The following is a 22,795-nucleotide window of genomic DNA, read 5'->3' on the forward strand; positions in this document are numbered from 1 at the left end:
AATTGCTAATATTTTCTTTTCTTCCTTATTTTTGAGAGAAGAAAAAAATAAGAATTTAGAAAACTGTTTGTGTGATTCCTAGGGATTAAATCTCAGGGCCTTGCATATAGTAATCACATTCTTTACTATTGAGTTATAACCACTTAAAAATAAATTTTTATTATGATTTTAAAATTTGCATTAGTTTATGATGGGAACTTTAGACAACACTGAAAAATATAAAGAAGAAAATATATTTATCTTTACTCCTACAGTCCAATGATAAATAATATATTTTGGTATGTTTCTGTCTGGTGTGTATATTGCAGGTGCATAAATTATACAGTTGGGCCATGATATATATAATTTTTGCTCATTTGATATTCTCTATAGCAGGAGAGTTTAAATTACTTATATTTGCATTCTGTTTTCTTTATGGGTTGTATGTTGTCTTGATACATTTTTCACTATTCTCTCCTTGCCTATTTCAATAAAAATTTGGAAGCCATGTATAGTATTTCTATTTAATTTGTTGGTTCACTATAAATATTAACATATTTTCTTAATTACACAATTTTATAACATGATATTATATCATGTATTTATCTTTCCAAATAAGAGTTTTAGAACATTCCAACTAATAATTGAGCTCCTTCCATTTTTCTTTTCATGTTTTTCCAGACTTTTAGTACTGTCAATTCCTTAGAAATTGCTACTATATTATAATTAATAGGTGATCACCTTTATGAATATACTTAATCCATTATCATACTACGGTTGACACATGTGATTTTTCCCCTTCTCAAGTAGTATTCTTTCTAAACAGGCTAGTGAATGTTACACTATTTGTCCATTTAGTTGACTAAAAATTACATTTCTTTCTTTGTTGAGCCCATGCATAGAGCTGGGTTTCCAGTAGTTAGGCTGGTTCCATTGCCCCTGTGTGTGCTCTCGCTACCACAGGCTCCCCAGAAGCTCAGCTCTCACTTTCCCTTCCATGTTCACAGTCCAGAGTATTCTTACTTCAATCCTATTTATTAACTTGGGTTTCTGTACTATTTTTGATCCAAGGAAATATTTACATTTTTGAGAACACATCATGTCTGTTTAGTTTCCTCTTTTTATGTTATCTTTCATTGCTATTTGTTTTCAAAAGAGGGAAAACTCAGTCCATGAATTCCTCATTCCATTTACTGGATGTCTGTAGTCACTTTTATATCTTACATTTTTTCTCACTGAAAATTGTAGCAGAAACATTTTCCCATGCCATTTAATATATTCCAAAAAACATTTAGGTTGGTTTCATAATAATCCATCTCATGATTGTGCCTTAAATTAGTGAGTAATTTGATTCTTGTAGTGAATTACTCTTTCCAGTTTTCATTACTCTTAAATTTATGTTCTGTAGAACATCCTATTCATAGTCTTTTAAAAAAAAATTATATCTCTGGATGTTTCCTTAATGTAGATTCTCAGATTTATGTGTACTGTATCCAAGGGAATGAACATTTTTTCAGGCTATTAATATTAACAAAATTCTTATAGAAAGATAATAATTAATTTTAAGGGTAGATGGCTTCTTAATAAATAATAAAATTTATGATATTTAGAGCAGCAAGAAATTTGAGTCATTATAGTCCTTAACTATAATGATATGATATTTATTAAGTTAATAGAAAATGAGAAATCAAAGTATTTGAGCTATCTCATCATATACATAGAGTAACATAAAACAATGGTGATATAAATAACCAGTATAAAATATAAAATTTATATTATATATTTTATAATAAATAAAATAGATTTATATATTATACATATTACATAAAATATATTTACATTTATAATATATAAGTATAGTAGTTAATATTTAAAATTTGTATTAATTAGATATTGTCACTTTGTTTAATGTTTGACAGCATGGAACTCTTCAGGGAGGGTTCAATGTTGAGTGTTCTTAGCTCTTAACACCTGCCTCATGTGTTCTTGACTCAGTAACTGAATTTACAAAGTGACAACAAATGGATGATAAAGTTTCACATAACTAAAGCACAGGGCACTCAACAAAGTGGAATGGGAAGATGTCCAGTCATCTTTGTAAGGGCCTTTGAACTTGATTCTGTATTCATTACTTAGCCATAGGAATATTTACTTTCACAATGATGTATACACTCATACCTGTATTTTTGAAAGGCTATCCTGAGGAACTTGGGAATGATAGTTTAGAGACGTTGCCTAGCCAGTCAGAGATGTTGAGAGTATAAGTTAGGTCTTTGTGGTAGGAATGAAGAGCAGAAAGAAATTTGTGAGTGTTTGAAAACACATTGTGTCTGGATTTGGTAATAACACAGGGTGGAAAGGGAGGGTACAAGATGACTTTAATTATAGCTTGGATATCTGGAGGCAGGCTAAACCCTACAGAAAGGAATGCGGATGTAAAGGAATCAATAGCCAATGGTTTTGATTTTAGACAAGGATTGAGATGCTCACAATTATTTTATGACATTATAAATGTTTCAAGGTGGGTCAGGCTTTGACTTTTTTTCATAATAATCCATCTTTTCACACAAACCATTTCAGCATGCTTTTATACATTCATGTTTTGATTCAGTGTGCCTCACCTACTAACAATGAGTCCTGTGGACTTTTTTATTGTCTAGACTATTCCTACAAAAATCAGGAGCATCCTCAGCATAAGAAATATACAATGTGGGCTGGGGTTGTGGCTCAGTGGTAGAGTGCTTGCCTAGCATGTGTGAAGCACTGGGTTTGATTCTTAGCACCACATATAAACAAATAAATAAATAAAGGTCCATCAATAACTAATTTTTAAAAATTTTAAAAAAGAAATATATAATGTAAAAAAAAAATCCCTGTTAAGAAATACTTTAACTAGGATATAGGTAGGAACCAGAGTATTTGAAATTACAATGTTGTTCAGATATGGTATATAAAAGAGTACAAGGGATGCTAACAGAATCAGACATTAGTTGTTGAGTTTTATTCTTTCTTTTTTTTATATGGCATTTTTATATGACTCCATCTTTGATATATGTAAAACCAACATATGTGCGTATAACATATTTCTCAAAATTTCATTATTCTTATATTCTTATTTAATAAAATATAGCTATATTTTCACTGCATGCAATATTCTTTGTTGGAATTAACAAGTATATATCAAGCATGACTATAATGTAGGGAGCCTGATTCTGCTTAAGTCAACAAAGTTTATCCAAATATGTTCTCCTTAAAGCCAATTGAACTCAGAACTGGTATTTATTGAATTTATTGCCAAGATATTTTTCTTGATGCCAGGAGGGAAAAGATAAATGATAAATGGCCCTGTATTTAAATTATTCACCACATTCATAGTTGAGAAGCCAAATATACAAACATAATTGTACTGTACTACAGTTATAACATTCAGAAAATAGGAAAAAAAAAAAAAGCGGATTGGAAGGTAAGTCTGATTCTAGCTAATTGGTTTGGGAAGGCTTGAGTTATATACTGCCATTAGAATTGAATCTTGGTAGTGCATGCCTGTAATCCCAGCATCTAGGGAGAATGAGGCAGGAAGTTTATGAGTTCAAAGCCAGCTTCAGCAACTTAGTGAGGCCCCAAGGAACTTAGAGAAACCCTGTTGCTCACTCAAATATTAAGTCTGGGGTTGTGGCAGTAAAGCACCCTTTTACCTGAAGTATCAAAAAAAAAAAAAAAGTATTGAGTCATAATGTATGACTACCAAATAAAAAAATTTTCGGAAAGACATTTGAAACTTCGGATTATGAAGAAGGAAGTGAAGGGAGGGGAGGAAGTGTGGTGATAGGAAGGACGACGGAATAAGATGGACATTATTACCTTATATACATGTATGATTACACTACCGGAATGACTCTGCACCATGTACAACCAGAGGAATGAAAAGTTGTGCTCCATTTATGAAACAATGTATCAAAATACATTCTATTGTCATGTATTAACTAATTAGAACAAATTAAGTAAAAGAAATACTTTTTGTATAATAGTGTAGGCAATTTACATAAGATTGTTTTCCCATTAAAAATTTTTAATTCTGGGGCTGGGGATGTGGCTCAAGTGGTAGAGCATTCGCCTAGCATGGGTGAGGCACTGGGTTTGATTCTCAGCATCACATAAAAATAAAATAAAGATATTGTGTTTACCTAAAAAAAAAACCTAAAAAATAAATATTTAAAAAAAATTTAATTCTGATTTGTCACCATTTAAATTGTTTTTCTAAAAGAAGCACAAATTTATGAAACTTGATTTTTTTTAGAAATTTCTTTTAGATGTAGATGGGTACAGTGCCTTTACTGTATTTATTTTTACCTGGTTCTGAGGATCAAACCCAGTGTCTCACATGTGCCAGGTGAGCACTCTACCACTGAGCCACAACTTCAGCCCGAAACTTGATTTTCATTAATCAATTTATCCATTCAACACACACACACACAAGAAAATAGGAAAAAAATTTGAATAGGTGAATCAGTGCCTTAACTTAGTGCTTATTGGCATTTCATGTAGTCCCAAATATACTGACCAGTGCAGGAGTACAGGGAAATATAAAGCCTTAGAGATCTTTAGGGTCCAGATTATGAAATCTCAGACAGGCAGAAAATCTCTAGATTGTTACAGTGTGTGTGTGTATGTGTGTGTGTGTCTGTCTGTCTGTCTGTGTCTGTATAGGGGCTGGGAAGGAAAAGGAAGAGACAGCATTTCAAACAGAAAAAAAAAAAAGTATCTATGTGCCCTAGCATTCTTGAAACACGGTAAGCATGAGATGAGAGAATGTTTTCTAATCCTGAAGGCTCTACAAGTTTATATGTTTTTTGTAAAGAGTTTACATTTTACTCAATGCACTATCTACCCACTGGAGGATCCTATTTAGGGAATTGGAGTGATATGATTTATGTATTGAAAATGCTGCTCTGATAAGCATAGAATTTGGGAAACAAGTTAAGAAGGAACTCAAATAAAAGATGAAAGTGATTTTGACCATCATGGGAGACGGAGAAAAAAAGAACTAAACAAATGTGGGCTTTTTGTTTGTTTTCCAGCACTGGGGATTGAACCCAGGTCCTCACACATGCTGGACAAGTGGTCTACCACTGAACTACATACCAGCCATTTTTTTGTTTTTGCTGTTTTTATTGTTTTGTTTTTGTTTTTGAGGCAGGATCTTGTGAAATCGCTGAGACTGGCCTCCAACTAGTGATCCTCCTGCCTCAGCCTCCCTAGTAGCTGTGATAAAAAGCATGCAGCACTATATGCCCAGCTCTAAACAAATCTTTCTAATTTTAGGGGCAGTAAAGTGATAGAAAGTAGCTATTCAGAATTTTTCTATAGGTAATATATAAGTGACTCTTACTGAGTAAGTAATACATAAGTGCCTCTTATTAAAATGTATCCTTCCATGATTTCCTTCAAGTCAGTATAGCATGTGGGTTACTATAATGTCTTACAGTTTGAGATGTTCACATTTCTTTCCATAAGCTTTGAAACCAATATTTTCATTTGTAATTTTTTTTAAATTGAGTTGCAAGTGTTTCTCTTCACTCCTTCCTCACAAAATGTATATGAACTTAATTCAAATAAACTTTTTTTTCAGAAACTTTTGACTTTTCCTACAATTAATGTCTTGAACCTCCATTACTTGCAGTGATTTTGCTAGTGAAAGGGAGACTTTATTAGAAGAAAAATCAAGTCGTTGATTATTCTAAAATTTTTTACCTATATTCATACTTGGAAAAAATAATATTATGCTTTCTCTTTTGTTACTGATCACTTGATTTTCTGACCCAGTCATCTTGTGAAAACCACAGCTGATTAAAGGTGATTAGTTCTGTGATATTTTGAGTTAAGATTTGTTTTATAAATTATTAGTATTTTGTTATAATGTGTACTTTGCAAAACATTTTTCTTTTTGTGTCATAGCCAAATTAATTCAAATCCATGAGATTCTGTTTTCTACAGGAACTTAGTACATGTGTACATATATGGCACATGTTAATCATGGGCTTAGTTTCATGGACAGTAATCTCCATGAGAATGTTTTATTCTCTCTAGACTGAGGTCCTAGAATCATTTCCTTTCCCATTTTCAACTGGCCAACTCTTACTAATCCTTCTGAATGAATGTTGGCTAAAATTTAGAAATAGCTAAAATGTACCTATTCTACCAGTGATGCTCTCTGATGAACTTCTGTGGAAGAATACTAATGAAAACACAGTGGTAGCTACATAATAGTGATTTGTAGAGATGCCTGAAAACATGTTAAGTGTGTGAATGTGTGAATGACTTTTCAAATTATACTGAGAATTTCATCTTAGGAAACACTAATGATTAGCATTCTTTTAAAAAATATTTAAAGTCAGAGAATGTGAAATACTGTCAAAGATGTAGACTAGTAAGAACTCTTTTACACTAATGACAAAAATATAAATCAATGCAATCTCCTGGGAAAATATTTGACAAAGTCTCATTAAGTCTAGTGTGGCCATTTTCCCTGACCCAGTATTGGGCTCCCAGATATACATATATGTTGAAATATAAATTATGATATCTTCTTCCAAAGAACAGTGCAGCTGATCAAACTGTATTTGCTTGCATTAAAATGTATAAATCTTGGGCTGGGGATGTGGCTCGAGCAGTAGCACGCTCGCCTGGCATGCGTGCGGCCCAGGTTCGATCCTCAGCACCACATACAAGCAAAGATGTTGTATCCGCCAAAAACTAAAAAATAAATATTAAAAAAATTCTCTCTCTCTCTCTAAAAAAATATGTATAGATCTTATTAATACCATCTTGAAAAAAAGGAGGATATAAGAAAAATATAAATAGTATGATTTCAGTCTTTAAAGTGTATATATGGATATCTCTATCTATCTATATAATAATTAGTTGTTTAGGGATCATGGGAGATGAGAAACATAAAATTTGGGGGCCTGAGGAAGAATGACATTGAGGAACACAGTGGTCCCTTCCAAATTGGTTATGTTCTGTTTCTTAGAAATTGAGTACATAGGTATACATTTGAACTTGTGTCTTCTGTGTGTTATACATTCCTTTATATATAGGAATTTTTAATAATTTAAGAAGAAAGGAAAATAGGAATATATTTGATTTAGGTTTGAAATTTAGTAAACTGGGTTACAGATAGCTGAGACTTCTCTATTCTTATGAAGGATTATATAATTTACCAAATTGAAAAGTAAATATAATTCAAGAACATAAGAAATTTTATTAAAAGAACAAAGTATGTTTAAGAAGACTGCATGTTTGTAGATTTGTGGTGTTAATAATATAAAACCATTCTTGGGAAAAAGTCTGAAAAACTGCCATATGTTCTTGTTAATAATTCAAACAAATATTATTTATAAACATATAGTAAAACTAATATTAAATACCAGTGCCAGAAAGCTATTGCGTACTGAGAGAAACAGAATCCATTAATTTGGTCACTATTTATATTAGTTCAGAGTGAAGTTCAAAAAAAAAATCACATGATTTTAATAGAGGCCCTAATATAGTAAGGTAGTTTTAAAGCTAAAATACAATAAATCTTTATAACTGACATTTCTTATTTGACTCTTTCATTTTAAAAATGTTTATTTATGTTATTCTAAAGTGATCCCATTTTTTCCTCTTATAGCTCTAAAGTTAAGAATAAATAGAAAAGATTTATAATTTTTGGAGACATTTAAGCCGTACTATACCCTTTTCCAGGCAAGCATTTCTTTCTGTTTTCTCCCAACTTTGGTTCTCCATAGCTTTTGAGAGATCCCCATAAATGATTATATTCATTTCCAAAACTCAGAGAAGAAAAAAAAAAAATCAGAACAGGACTCATGGAAGATTCAGACCAGTATCTAGTGCAGTAGAAATGTTATTTTACCTGCTTGATAGAACATTTCTGCTTGTAAATCCCCCCATCTTGTTTGCTTTTGATAATAGATACTATGTTGTTGACTTGGTTATCCTCATGATTCTTTGTCATTTTCAAGCTTTTGCCACCTTTCTGTGCTGAAAGTGGGCTTTGTGACACAAAGCATACAACCTTGCATGTATGTCTGTTGGAATTCATGATTTCTGATAAGCTCACTAATTTACCAAGGACACCTAAAATTTTTCTACTGTGTTCCCAAAGTTGGAACTTCACAGAAGTTAGTGCCATTTCTAATTAATGCAAGTAGAACAAAAATGACACCATGTTATTAAGACACTCTAAAAACACATTAGGCCAGGCAGGGTGGCACATGCCTATAATCCCAGTGATTCAGGAGACTTGAGGCAGGAGGATCTCCAGTTCAAAGCCAGCCTCAGCAACTGTGAGGAGATAAGCATTCAGTGAGACCTTGTCTTTAAATAAAATATAAAATAGGGCTGAGGATATGACTCAGTGGTTGAGTACCCCTGAGTTCATTCCCAGGTACACACACCCCCAAAAAGCAAAAACACATTAGCCCTCCCACCAAATCTTTTGGGTGCACCCTTTGCTTTCTTTGCGTTGCAGATGAAATAAGCAGGATTAGCAAGATTCAGGAATTTATCCAAGTCCCCAGGTAGTCAGCAGTAAATACACAGTTCAAATCAAGTTCTACCATTTTCAATGTAGAGTCAATGTCTAGACTCTCAAGGTATGCAGCTTCTTCATTTGATCTTACAAAAATCCTTTCCATTTCCTCATGTAACTTAATAGAATATTAAATGATGTCTAGATTCTAGTTATTAATTCAGAAGAGTCCTACAGCATTTGTTCACTTTCTATATAAATCTCCTCTTACTGGGAGGGAAATGTTAGAGATTATTACAACTGTGTTGATGAATTGCTTTGAATTCCTCAAATAGATTTAAACATGTCAAGAGTTACTATTCTTTTTTCCTTTCAAGATATGTTTAGTAGACTTTGAAGCTTTCCCAAACTCTAAATCCATAAATCCCCTAATAAGTCCTTGACTTGGTTCCATTTCTTTCTGACACTTATTGTTCCTTTGAATGAGAGACTAGATGGTGCCTCCTTAAGCATTTCAACATCTCCGTGTACATTTCATATACTTATTTTCTCATAATTTATTCTTACCATTCTTTCCTACTCCTGCATCTGTTTCTCTTCCTTCTTTTATGTGGTTCTTTCCATACCTCCCCCTTCATTCTCTTTGTGAATTTAAGAAATTCAAACTGACAAGACTTTTGAGTCCTGACACTTTGGTTTAAAGGTAGCTTTTGTTAATTCTCCATTCATATGTCCAAGCTAGAAAATATTTCCACCCAGAGGTGGTCTGTCTTGAATTTCAATATATTAAGCACTGAACAAGATATTTCTCTATATCCTGAAAACAATTGCCTGGTAAGCATTTTAGTCCTTGTGAAAAATATGTTTTATTACTAAGTATTTATTACTAAGTCTCAGTAACTAATTTTATGCCACAGTGGAACCCACTAGCAAGACAGGATTCCTAAAGCAAATCGCAGTGGTGGTGGTATATCTGTTTCAGTTGGTGGATGTCAGTCATTACATCCTAATTGTGTGGGGCCTTTAGTAAACTTCTTTTTGTAGATGAACATTTGCCATGTCACTCACTTATTCCTGTTCCAGCATCAGTGTATCACCATTGGGAGATATTAACAACTGATAGAGACAGTACTACTCCATAGATTTCTCAATAAGCAGCTTCTAGGGCAGTGATAGGTAGCAGCAGTTCCACTACAAGGTATCACTTAATAGCATTTTAGGGGACAAGACATATGAAGCCAGGTAACTGGCCAGTAACACCAAGATTCTGCACCAATTTCAGTGGCATTTGTACCGTTGATAAACATTAATTATCATATAGTCCTCTTAAGCAGGATTTTGCCATCTCCTAAAAAAAAAGTGTCAGATGCTTTGCTTTGAATGAGTTCATACATGCTATATCATAGGATACATTGTAAAAAGTTTTAAATTTTATAGAAATCACTTTGTTTTCTATATGAAACATTATGCCATTTTATTTGTGGCATTTAATTTTAAACTACTTGTACAAATCCTAAATGGTTAAGCAACTTTAAAAAAAAAATGTATTTCCAGCAACACACACACACAAAAAAAACCAACTTTATTTATTCTAATTTATTATACATGACAGTAGAATGCATTTTGACACATCATACATAGATGCAGTATTTTGGGGAAGTGGCCAGGGCTTCAGTCGGGGGTTCTTCTTCTTGCTCAGGAGGATGTAAGCCACCTAAGAAATTAAAGTCTAGAAAAATTAGTAAAGAATAAGAGACAAAGTCAAAAAGATAGTTTCAAAAGATGGAGCCCCTGATAGGTTCAGTCCACACATGAGCTAGAGCTAGAAAATTAGAAAATGGCTCCCTTAATTTATTTAAGAGGGTACATCAAAGGCAGGGATAAGGTTTCAGGAGTAGAGTCTTGCTTCATGATGTCTTACAGTCAGCAGGGTGATTGGCATCATGGCAGTCACACCTATCTCAGAGGGACTGTGTGACTACAGCAGGTTACCCTATCTTGGGTGCTGTGTGGGACCTTTGGCAGAGCTTGAGTAGGGCTCACAATGTGTCTGGGCAGTTAGCCAGAGGAAATGTCCACTAGAAGTTCCCAGATACCAGATTCTCCTATTCATTAGTCTGTGTTGCCAATGTAGTCCACATACAGCCCACAGATGAGTAGAACTTCTCATTCTTCTGGTTGTACATGATAAACTTATACAGATCATGTAATCATATATACACATAGGGTAATAATACCATTCATTCTGCTATCATTTCTACCCCCATATCCCATTTCCTCCCTTCACTCCCCTTTGTCTAATCCAAAATACCTCTATCTTCCCTACGCCCCCATCTTTTTTTATGAATTAGCATCCACATATCAGAGAAAACATTTGGCCTTTGGTTCTTTGGGATTGGCTTATTTTGCTTAGCATGATAGTCTCCAGTTCCATCAAATTACCAGCAATTCCACAATTTCATTCTACTTAAAGGCTGAGTAATATTCCATTATGTATATATACCACAATTTCTTTAACCATTCATCTGTTGAAGGTTGGTTCCATAGTTCAACTACTATGAATTGAGATGGTTAAGCATCTTTTTAATCCTTTAGGATAGTATGGTTTTAGGGATGGACATAGTTGAAGACTGTTTTTACCACAGGTAAACTATTATAAGCAGGTTTGTTTGTAGTTGGTATATTTTGATTATTCTATGATGCCCCATCTCTCATCTTAAATATGGGTTAAGATAATGGAATAACAACCTTCTATAACAATCTTAAGAAAGTCAAATATTTTTACTTATTTGAAGAGTAGAGCTTCTAAATCATCTTTTAAAGTTTACATGATATCTATTACTGACCAGTCTTTCCCATCACCCTGAAGAATCCATCAAACCATCATTAAAGAGATACTTGCATCCTCAGCTTTAGAGCATTTAGACTCTTAAACTTATGCCAGATGTAAGTGAAAACTAAATTTTACACACTGTCTGAGACATAGTTGACTAGGGATCATCCAAGCCAGCCAATGTCCTCCACCAATATCTATACATGCTGTGTCACCATCAATTATAAGGTGTCTCTTAAATGAGATGTGTTGTAAGCAATTAGACTTTACTGCCAGTAAAAAATGTTTTATATATATAAATATATAATTTATTCTGAGTTGTCTCTATAAAAATGTTATTCTCACCATAGGAAGCCTTGCTGTCAGTACTTTTTGAAATTTAGAGACAAGTGCTCAGATTCCTATTTGTGTGGTATTACTAGACCAGAGGTGGTGGTACAGTTAATAACTGATGCCAACTATGTATGAGGTACTGTTCTATGTGCTAAAGCACAGATAAAATCATTTGATCTTCACAGCCCTGTGGATTAGACACTGTTAGGTTCTCCATATTATGAACGAAGAAACTGATTCGCAAAGAGGCTGTGCACTAGGCAGTGATACACAACTAGGAAGTTAAAGAGCCAGGATTCAAATTTAGTCTCCAGGGACAAGCTCTTTGCTCTGAGGGCAGACTCTTCTGTTTCCTGCTACTTCTGTCAATAACAAGGATAATAACAATAATGGTTTAAACTTCCATCGTCCTCACTGTCTAAGTACTGATTCTGAGTACTTTATCTATATTAACATATTTATCCCTTGCAGTAGCCCTAAAAGGCAGGTTCTCTTGTTATTTGTGTATTACAAATGAAGAATCGGAGGCACGAAAGAGCTAATATGTTTTGGAAAGTCACAGCTAATATGTTTTATCTACCTATAACCCACAGACTAGAATTGTTCATAGAAGTGCATTGTGTTTGAAAATATTATCAGTTGTATATGGAGGGTGATGAAAAAGTTGAAGAGTTCTCTTATGGGAATGATTACTTAAACAGCAAAGCAAAAACATGTTAAATATATAATTTTAATTTGTTACCAATGCATAAAAATATTAAAAAGTATCATGTGATGTTTTGATACATTTCCTCTTCCAACATTTCTTCATGGTAAAAACATTCAAAATTCTTTCTAATAATTTTTGGAATGCCCAGTACATCATTTTTATCTATTGTCACACTGCTGTGCAACAATGTCCCAGAACTTATTTCTCTTGACTGTAACTGAGTTACCTACAGATTAGTAGCCGTGTCTCCTCTGCCACTAGTAACTACCATTCTGCCCTAAACTTCTGTGAGATCAATATTTTTAGATTTCCCATGAGTGAGATTGTCTATATAATGTTCACTGACATTCTCTTCTTTGGAAGGATATACTGGTGAAACACCTGTTGAAGAACATACTTCCATAAGCATTCAGTTTTATTTAGCTTTGTCATGAGATATAAACTAGTGAACTTAGAATAAATGCAATGTGTGGCAACGTCAAGACTTCCATCTTCAAACCAAGATATTGGGAGTTTTCTATGTGTGTGGCATCTCTGTCCTCTTTCATCATATTTGTGCAATAGGGAGCAATTTTGAGATTAATTAATAGACATCTAATTGTCAGGCATCTGATTTTTCTATAATCCATCGTTCATATAGAATGTTCCCAAAATACTGTGTTTTTCTTAGTTTGCAGTTGTTCTTAATGGTCTGTCATTGGCAAGACTAGACTGTTTTGAGTATTTTCTGTAAGTTATGAAAGACTTGTGTTCATTTATTTATTGTTCTTTCAATGACTCACAGCACACCTTTGTTAGGCAGTCAGTTCTGGAATTCTTGTGCTAATTAGCCAAGATGGTGACAGATTCCTGTCAGCTTCTGGGTTTATTGATTGATTACTTCCCATTTCTTTCTCACACTATTCCAGTTTGTCTTTTGTCCCTAGTACTACTGAAACTATTGGTAACTGTTTGCCAAATTTAATGGACATTTTATGTCAACCCCTATCTTATTTGATGTCTCTGTTGCATCTTACTGACTCTTTTAAACTCATTATTCTGTTAGCTTCATTAGCGCCACTCACTTTTGATTCTTCTGTTAACGTCTATTAATTCGTTATAAGTCTCCTTATTCATGGCCTTCTCTCTCTCTCTCTCTCTCTCTTCATGAAAGTTGTTCTTCCTCAGTTATTCAGCTTTGATACCCTCCTTCTTTCTGTACATGCTTCAGCCTCAGGTGGTCTTATTCTGTCATTGCTCAGATCTGCAAAATCACACATCTATGCTTGTTGGAAAACTACACCTGGAAGTTCCACTGGCATCCTGATCCCAGTAAGTTCAAAACCAAGCTCATTTTCTTTCCTCTGAAAGTCACTCTGCTCCTACCTCCTCTATCTCCATGCTACCAAATTTTAAACTCCATTGGCATCCTTCCTTTACTCCTTCCTTCACTCCTCAGTGCACATTAGAATCACTTTGTGAACTTTTTTAATGAGTCTTAACCTTAGCCATTAAGTTTCAAAATAGCTCAGCTACAGCCCTGGCAGATGAATTCTGAAAACATACCCCAGGTGCTTCCAAAGTTTGCACCTTTGTGAGGCACCACTCATTCCCATTCTCATCAGTTGCCTAGCTCTGCTAATTTTAACCCCTAAATATTTCTGAATCTGTGTCTTTCTTTCTGTGTGTGATTTTTGCTTTTGTCAGTACATGTCCATGTTAAAGGAAGGTAGTAAAGCCAGACATCATATTTTTGGTGCTTCTGTGTTTTCTATTTGGTTTGCTGCTGTCAAACAGTAACAGACAGAGATTTGGTTTTCCCAAATCATAGGTTCTGTCCCAGATCACTAGTTTCATGAGCACTGAGAGACAAAATAAATACACAAGGTGACTCTTTCATGGTGCAGATTTAGGAGGTGAGGATTAAACCTAAAACCAACAGTTGAGTCTGTGACACCCACCACATAGCATGTGTAACTGATTTTGACATAGATAACAGCTCCCTCGCTGGGCTTGTGCTATAGGGTTTTTTTCCTTTTCTGATTTTGGGTGTTTTGTTTGTTTGGTACTAATTTCTGAAGACCAAATAAGGGTCAAATCTCTTTGCACTTAGACCTATTTTTTAAGCATCCCACTGCCTACATTGATCTGCTGTAAGTAGCTTCAGTGGTTTCTCTTTCCTGTAACTGAATCCAGGATAACTTACAAAACCAGGCTTAAGTGGGAAACAATTTGGTTTTGGAATAAGGAATTTTCTCATGTACTCAACCTTGTTTCTTCTCCTTTGTATCTGCTCTGTGGCTTCCTTTATATTTGCTGAGGCAGGTTTGTAGATGCCAGTGAAACCTGGAAGCACCAACTCTACACTGTGATTAACACTGATTGAACTTGGAAACATGTAGGAACCTCACTGAAATATTCCAATTCCCTAAAACAATAACCAGATTCCTCATGATTATGGTTAATTTCAGGAAATTGTGTGTGATGTTCTGGGTTTATTGAGCAGTGATAACCCCAATAAGCCAGAAATCCTGCATTTTTTTAAATATATTTCCTCTGCCATACACTGTGCCACTGTGCGGATGGCATTAATGTCCAGGAATCTATTTTCCAGTGGGAATATCTGAGAGACTTTTGTTCCTCCTTTCTTCTGGCTGGGGTTTTCTTTGTATTTGGAAGCCCTAATACATGCTTTCCAATATTAGCCCTTTAACACGATACAGAATCTTTTTGGCTCAGAAAAGTCTTTAAATTAAACAAAAGTTGACATGATTAGAATTACTCGGTTATGCCAACAGTCTCTTAACAAATGTTTTTTAATATTTGGATTTGACTGTAATGCAAGTTTTCCAAGAACTCTATCTTTGTTCTGTTTTTAATAATGTTCTAAATGACCCTTCAAGTTTGTAAGATTGTAGTGTTTGCAATTTTTAAAAAAATTTACATAGTCACATACCAATTTGGGAGACGATAAGTACTAGCCAGGATGACATGTTGGGAAACAGAATGGACTACAATTACAAATGAGATCCAGTTTTCTGATAGATTTTCTTATTCCTTATATGTTATCACATTGAACACATATGCTGTATTGAATATGTAAGAGTACGTAAGCATTACACACATATGAGAATATATAAACCCTAGAACTTGATATTCTACTTTTGTATTTATCCAACAGATCCTTCCTTCTTAATATACTAAAATAGTAAGGAAACAACTCCCTACAAACAATTGTACACCAATAATTGTGATGCTTTTACTTCACAGTGAAGAACTTTGTTAATTTGGATTTGGATTTTGGTGTGCCTGTGGTATTGTAAGCCATCCACCTCTGGAGACTCATTGTCTGGATTAAGGAAATTTATGACCACGGCATAGTTGAAAGCACTTCTCTAGGTTTTAGTATTTCTGTATTTCAAACACTAGATACAAAAGATGAATAGGACAGTTCTTTGTTTGAAGGAATGTGAACTGTAATCAGAGCAAAGATAAACAAATAAATGGAATGAGGCATAAATAATTAATGATTATAATCTTTTGTGAGCTTCCTGAAAGCCAGCTTAGTACTTAGTACTTCAAGTTCGACTCCTAGTTGAGACTCAAGATAAGTGAACTTAAGGAACTCTAGTACAAGAATATATAGCTAGTAGTAGAACTAGACTTGGATACAGGTCTGTTTTATCTAAAGCTTTGCTTTCATCCTATATCAGTTACATGTTCTATAGAAAAGGGAAGTACAAAGTTGAGGGGAGGTTGAACCTCTTAGCCTAGGAATTGACAGTTGAACCAAAAACTGAGGATAGATAGATAAATAGAAGTTTTGGACAAATTTGAATAAGTATGACATTTTACAAGATGTTTACTATGACAGATATAATTAATGTGTCCATTCATTCCATAGATAATTGTTGAATGCATGGTTCCTGCCAGCAATCATTCTAAGTACTGGCAATACAGCAGAGTGAATAAATGAGGAGTGGTAGGAGGTAAAGGTAGAAATCAGTCCACAGACAGAGCAGACTTCTGTGACAATAAGTTTTCTATTAGTATATACAAGTTTTATATTAATATACCTTGGCCAAAGAAAAATTAAAGACTGTATAGTGAACTCATTTTGGGGGGACAGAGGCTTTGTCTGTCCTGTTTATGACAGTAGCCAGAGTGCCTGGAGCAGTACTGTGAATGCAAAAAGTAGTTGATCAATATCTGTGTCATGTGTGAATAGATTGCTTAGCAATTAGAAACTGCTTAAAGACTCTGGGAACATCTCTTCACCTTCCTGCATAAAAAATAATTTACTGAAATGATAAAATGAGTGGATCTCAACCTCATTTCCCTGAAGCATTGTTACTGATCCCCTTTGAGTTCCTAATTTACACATTTTTAGAAAACTCTTCCAAGCAGTGCTTACTTATGGTGAAAGTGCTTCTTAAAAGAACCATAGTCCATTTAAATATTGGAAGGCAAAAGCTGATTTGTTTGCTGTATATAGTTCAATTCATAATTATCACAATTTTTCATAACATTTATATAGCGGTGTAATAACTGCAGCAGTTCCAAAATGATACTATGGAAAGAAAACATTTGCAAAATATGTTATTTTTAAAGTTCATTATTTGTAGGCAAAGATGTTAAGAGCATTGTTTCCATTAAAATCAATAACAATGAAAAATGGTTGTTTGCTTTGTGATAAAATGTTAACAATCCATTTAATCTTCAGTGAAGCAACTCCTTTGGACAAGCAGTTCTTTTTACAATGGTTCTGTGGAAAAGAAATTGATTACTATTTTGGCGGGTTGGAGTGGGTAGAGTGTTGAGACCTTTTTATTAGGGTGCTGTTTGTTATTGAGAGCCCAATCTCTGCATGAATTACAGAAGGTGGAGATAAGGAATTGTAAAGTATTTAGAAATGTAATGAATAGGCTTAAGTACCTCTTTCTCTTTAAGGGGCAATGCTCTGAGTTTTTTGGTGGCAGTCAATTTGGTATTATATATAATGATTTTCAATTCTAGAATTTTGTTGATTGTTCTTTTTGAAGAAATAAAGTATTGGCACATCTTATTTATGTTATAACATTTTTGTATTTGGTGCCCAATATTTTTTTTCATGTTCAAATAAATCAACCAAAAATTGAAAAAAAAAAAAAAAAAGAAAGAAAACTCTTCCAATTATGATACGATCAAATATACCTTTATTTTTCAGCTGAAGACATTTTAAAAACAGAATTTCTGGCTTCCTGGGGTTATCCTAGTGATACAATCTGTGTCTCTCCTCATCTGACCCCTTCCTTTCACCAGCTAGTTTCTGAGTGGTCCCAATGACCTCACTGTAGGAGATCCAAAAATATTAGCCCTTCAAAGTGATATCTCTTTCTCTAACTTTTCTCATTCACTTTCCTTCTTCCTTGGAATCAAGGTAAAGGAAGTCTACACCCACTTCACTCTGAGTCCATTCAGTATTTTATCTTAGACTTTTCTAGCCTGAACTCTATCTGGTCTCTAGCAATAATGACTACTTTTCTGCATCTGCTTCTATATTCCACGTTCAGTTTTAGGCATTTTCTCCCACATTTTAGCTAAGCATAATACTAATGTTAAATATTTCATTAAATTTACTGTCAGGTGATGCAACTAAGGACTGAAAAGATTAGATAATTAACCCCCACAATCATAAGGTCTCTCAGTAGGTGAGTGAACTGGAATTTAAACCCTGTATGCTAAATTCCAAACTCTGAAATATCATTTCCATTTCTGTAGATATGTATCCAGCCTCTCACCCATCCAACAACAATCTGTTGCCTGTGTCAGTCACTAGACATACAAATGGGAACAAGTCGGATTTCTCACAAGTAGTGCAGTCTAGTGGGGCAGGATAGAAGCATTTACAAATAACTTTAATATAGCATGGCAGTTGCTATTGAATCTGACCTCCTCAATTATGAACCCAGTCAATGTGGGCAATGTCTTTGACTTTGTATTTCTCTGATGTAAAGTGAGCATATTAATAACCTATTTCAAAGGATTTCATGAGGATTGAATGAGACAACATATGTAAAACACTTGGAAACAGTCTCTGACACATGAAATTGTTCATTAAATAACAGCTCTAACTCGATTTGCACAAGATGCAATGAGATCACAAAGGAGGGATGCCTAGTCCTTCCTGGAGAATGGTTGCAGAGGTGAAGGAAAGCAAGGGATGTATGAAGGTCAGGGAATGCTTTTCAGGGGCCATTACATCTGAGCTAAGACATAAGTTTATAGTAGGAGTTGTGGTTTATAGGGTGAGGGTAAAGAATCATTTTTCCAGGTATGGTGGTGCATGTCTGTGACTTGGGAGGCTGAGTCAAGAAGACTGCAAGTTCAAGACCAGCTTCAGCAATTTAGTGAAGCCCTAAGCAACTTAGCAAGACACTGTCTCAAAATAAAAAGATCTGGGGATATTGCTCTCTGGTTAAGCACCCATGAGTTCAATACCTGGTACAAAAGAAAAAGAAGAGAGAATCATTTCAAGCAGAAACAGCTTGAGCAAGGGTGTGTGGATTAGAATTTGCATTGAGTCTGTACAAAGTCTCAGAGGTAGCTGGTATAATATTTGAATGTTTGCCAAGTTCTACATTGTAGAAAGTACTATAGTCCATATTGCAGGATTTAAAGTTATTCCTCTATTCAGACTATGGTTGTTAAGGGTAAAGGTTATTAAATAGTTGTAGGTAATTGGTCAGTTCTCTTCTGAATGGCTTTTAAAGCTATAAGGAAGCCAAAGGTCTATGGAAGATTGGAGTTGGAAAGCCCAGAAAAGAGGTTTTTAAAGTGTCCCACATAGGAAGGATGAGGGCATTTGTACCAGAATAGAGCAGGAAGGAAGGAAATAGGGTCAACCTAAGAAGTATTAAGGAGGTTTTAAAAAAACGGAATTTAAAAAAGCAAGTGGGGAATAATTCCTGTTTTGGCTGAATGAGTCATAGAGGTGTGAGAGGCTAGCTGAATTCCTTTTTTGTTTATGTCATGTGGTGGTACCACCAACAGAGGGAGAACAAGGAGGATCCAGTTTAGAGATGGAGTTCTGTATTGAAAATACTGAGTGTCTGATATGGGTTGAAGTTTAATATGTGAGTCTGGGCTGGGAATATGGACTGGATAATTGCTAACATCCAATGGGCAAGAGCCTGTTCAGGCAGGGATTGGGAAAGGAGTGGACAGAGAGAACCCTAGATATGCCAAAATGGTCTTCAGTTTTGCTAGTCAGATGTCTTTTACCTTTGATGGAAAAAATGTGTGCTAACAATACAGCCCTCCTATATTCCCTACTTAAACAAGTTAATGACCCGGAGGGGAAGAGAAGGAGTTTTGTTTTGTTTTCAATCTTTTTTATAGTTGTAGATGGACAGCATGCCTTTATTTAATTCATTTTTTTATGTGGTGCTGAGGATCGAACCCAGTGACTCACACATGCTAGGCAAGTGCTCTGCCACTGAGCTATAGTGCCAGCCCGAAAATACAGTTTTTATAAAGAGAAAAAAAAAAAAAGGCTTGGAGAATTGGCAATCTTACTGCATGAATGGTAGTAATAGTATGTTTTCCTGAGTTAAACAATAATTTGGCCAAAGTTTTGTGTTTCATATATCTGCTTTTCACTTTTCTCTGAAGACTACCTTAAGACCTTCACAATGCTACAGATAAGGAAGGTGGCCCAACTTTGGTGTCAGATCAGAATATCAATTGCAAATCTGCCACTTATATTTGTAGACCAGACCCTTCAGCAAATTAGTACCTTATTTACACCTTAACTTCCTCAGCTATAAGAGGGTAATAATGACTATTTCACTGACTTGTTCTAAGGATTAAATTAAATTATAGGTAAAAAGCATTTTGCATGCAACAGATGTCACGTAATTATTGGTTCCTATACAACTTTCACCATTACTGTCATTCTTTGTTATTTTTTCAGAAATTTGGATTTTAATTATGGATAAACTTCTTTTTACAATTCTCTAAAAGAAAATCTTAATCATAGGCCTCTCATGTCAGTATTTTGATGTCTCCAAAATATATGCAGAACCTATGCCAATTAAGGTGGATAAGAGGATTTTCAAACTTCAGCTAATATGTTTTAAAATTGTTATAATGTTTCATTAGCAGTGTAATTCTCTAAATGATGCCTGCCTCTCTCTCTCTCTCTTTCTCTCTCTGTCTCATTTCAGCCTGTGAGGTTGAAGCTGGGAAAGTATACCAAGTCTCCTCTAAAGAGCACATGCAGCCTTTCAAAGAAAACATGGAACAATTTATTATTCAAGGTAAATTGCAAAGAGATGTGGTGTTTTCCTCCCTTTTTAGCAGAAATATTGAAGGCACTTTTTTAAAAATACACATTGATTTAAAAGGGATTATATTGACATTCCAAAAAAAAACAGATTCATGAGCCTGTTTAATCATGAGTCATAGAAGTGTGAGAGGCTAGCAATTTGCTAAACATGCTACTTTCTAAAGAAATTATTTTTTTTTTCATGACAGTAAATGTACTTGATAATAGTTAATATAGCTTGTATTTTTAAAGACATTAAAAATTCTCTTCTTTCTGTTATAGAATATTAGATATTCTTTTAACTATGCTTATGACCTCAGTTCAATCTGGTATTTATTTGGTGTGTCAAAACATTATACCCAAAGAACAAAGCATACTGATGTTTTTCAGCTCTTCAGAACATTATTTGCTATTTTTCTTAGGATACACTAATACCTCTGGATATTTAACACTTTTCTTCGAGGGAGCTTAAAAACTTTATAAATATTATCTCATTGATGCTTCTTACATTCCTACGAGATAAGCAGGAATGGAAAAATTCAGAAGATACTAAAGAAACATTTTCTTTTTAAGAGGGAAAAGATCTATTAAAAGTCCTGCTGTTTGAATTGAAACTTACAATTATATCAAAGCATTTACTACTCAAAACATTTCTACTTTGGAATGTTACATCTCTTCTGAAGATCAGATTTGTATCATGCCATGCTCTGGGAAAGTTCTTGCTCTTTCAGGAATTCTCCTGGAGGCTGACATGGCATGAAACTGAGGCCAAGTAGCACTCTGAAGATTGGCTCCATCCTCTGCATATTAGGCTATGGTTTTTAATAGTTTGTTCAAGTGTCATTAATGATGATTTACAATGAATGAGTCATGTTACCATTTTGTTAAACGTAAGCACAGCTTTTTTTAGATGGGAAAATACTATTTAATCATTTAAGATAATCATGAAGATTGAAACAGAACTCTGTTGAGATTCATATTCAAAGTGATTGTCATTTTCAAATTCAGAGCTCCTCATGACCTAGAGTGGAAACTACACTGAGTTCTGAAGAGTCCTTGAACCCAAATCGTTAGTCCTACCAAGAGAATACTATATACTGATTGCATTCTTAATAGTGAAATAAAACTAAGTCTTGACTTTTCCATCCAGTGTAATTTTAGGATCAAGAATATGTAACTTAAAAAAATTAGATAACTTAAAAAATATATATAGGTAAAAGTATGAAATTAATTTGTGGCTTTTTGAGAAGTTAGCCTAGGAAATGTTTTTAAAAAAGCAAGCAATTTGCTGAGTTTAATGTATAAACTGTAAATAAGTGATACATATTATTGTTCACATTATATATGACTTATTACATGATATTTTGAATCTGTAGTTTATAGACCAAACATTTAAATTGGTTTTCATCACTGAATATCAGTCATTTTCAAAGCAAGAATAGCAATCTCTTAGAATTTAGGAATTATGCTTATAAACCAAGATGATCAGCCATCATCTTTGATGATCATTTATGATACAATGCCCTTGGGATTTGTCTAATGATTCACTTGTGGGGAAAACAGGACTGCCAGTTTTAGTCACACTAAATGGACAAACATCTCTAGATTTTAATGATCCTCCAAGATTTACTTAACCTCCTTACTATGAAATTCAGATACCTTTAAGTTTATACTTTTGTATGTTAAATGAAAACATTACTATTATAAGGGTAATAACATACTTCTAAGTATGGAACACGTCACCTTTTTGCCTTTAAGTTATACAAGATGAGTCTTTCTTCATTGTTCTTCTTTCACCACTTTCAACTGCTTTTTTTATTTCTTCTCTAGTCTTGTTCAAGTGTTCTGTGATTATTTGTTCATGAAAAAATTGGGGGCAAGGACTGGAGGATATGGCTCAATGGTAGAGTGCATGCCTAGGTTTGATCCCCAGCACCACACACAAAAAAAATTTTATCACATATGCAGGCATTGTTTTGAATATGGCTTGTAGGGGTGAATAAGAAAATGTTTGTTTCTTAGTAGATCTTACATTCTACAATATCTAAAAGAGAATAACAATACAAACCACAGGCAAAAAATCCTTTGGAAAAACTTATGTAGATCAAAAATGTGTCAAAA

General features: G+C 34.2%; 1 protein-coding gene across 1 annotated transcript in view; it reads left to right on the plus strand.

Annotated features, from left to right (window-relative positions):
• Fmn2 (formin 2) overlaps positions 1–22,795 on the plus strand; it is a 352,705-nt gene that overhangs the window by 229,219 nt on the left and 100,691 nt on the right. The window contains 1 exon segment of the mRNA XM_015483532.2: positions 20,574–20,666. Coding sequence (XP_015339018.1) covers positions 20,574–20,666 — 93 coding nt within the window.

Source organism: Marmota marmota, unplaced genomic scaffold, assembly GCF_001458135.2.
Source record: "Marmota marmota marmota unplaced genomic scaffold, marMar, whole genome shotgun sequence".
Lineage (NCBI taxonomy): Eukaryota > Metazoa > Chordata > Mammalia > Rodentia > Sciuridae > Marmota > Marmota marmota.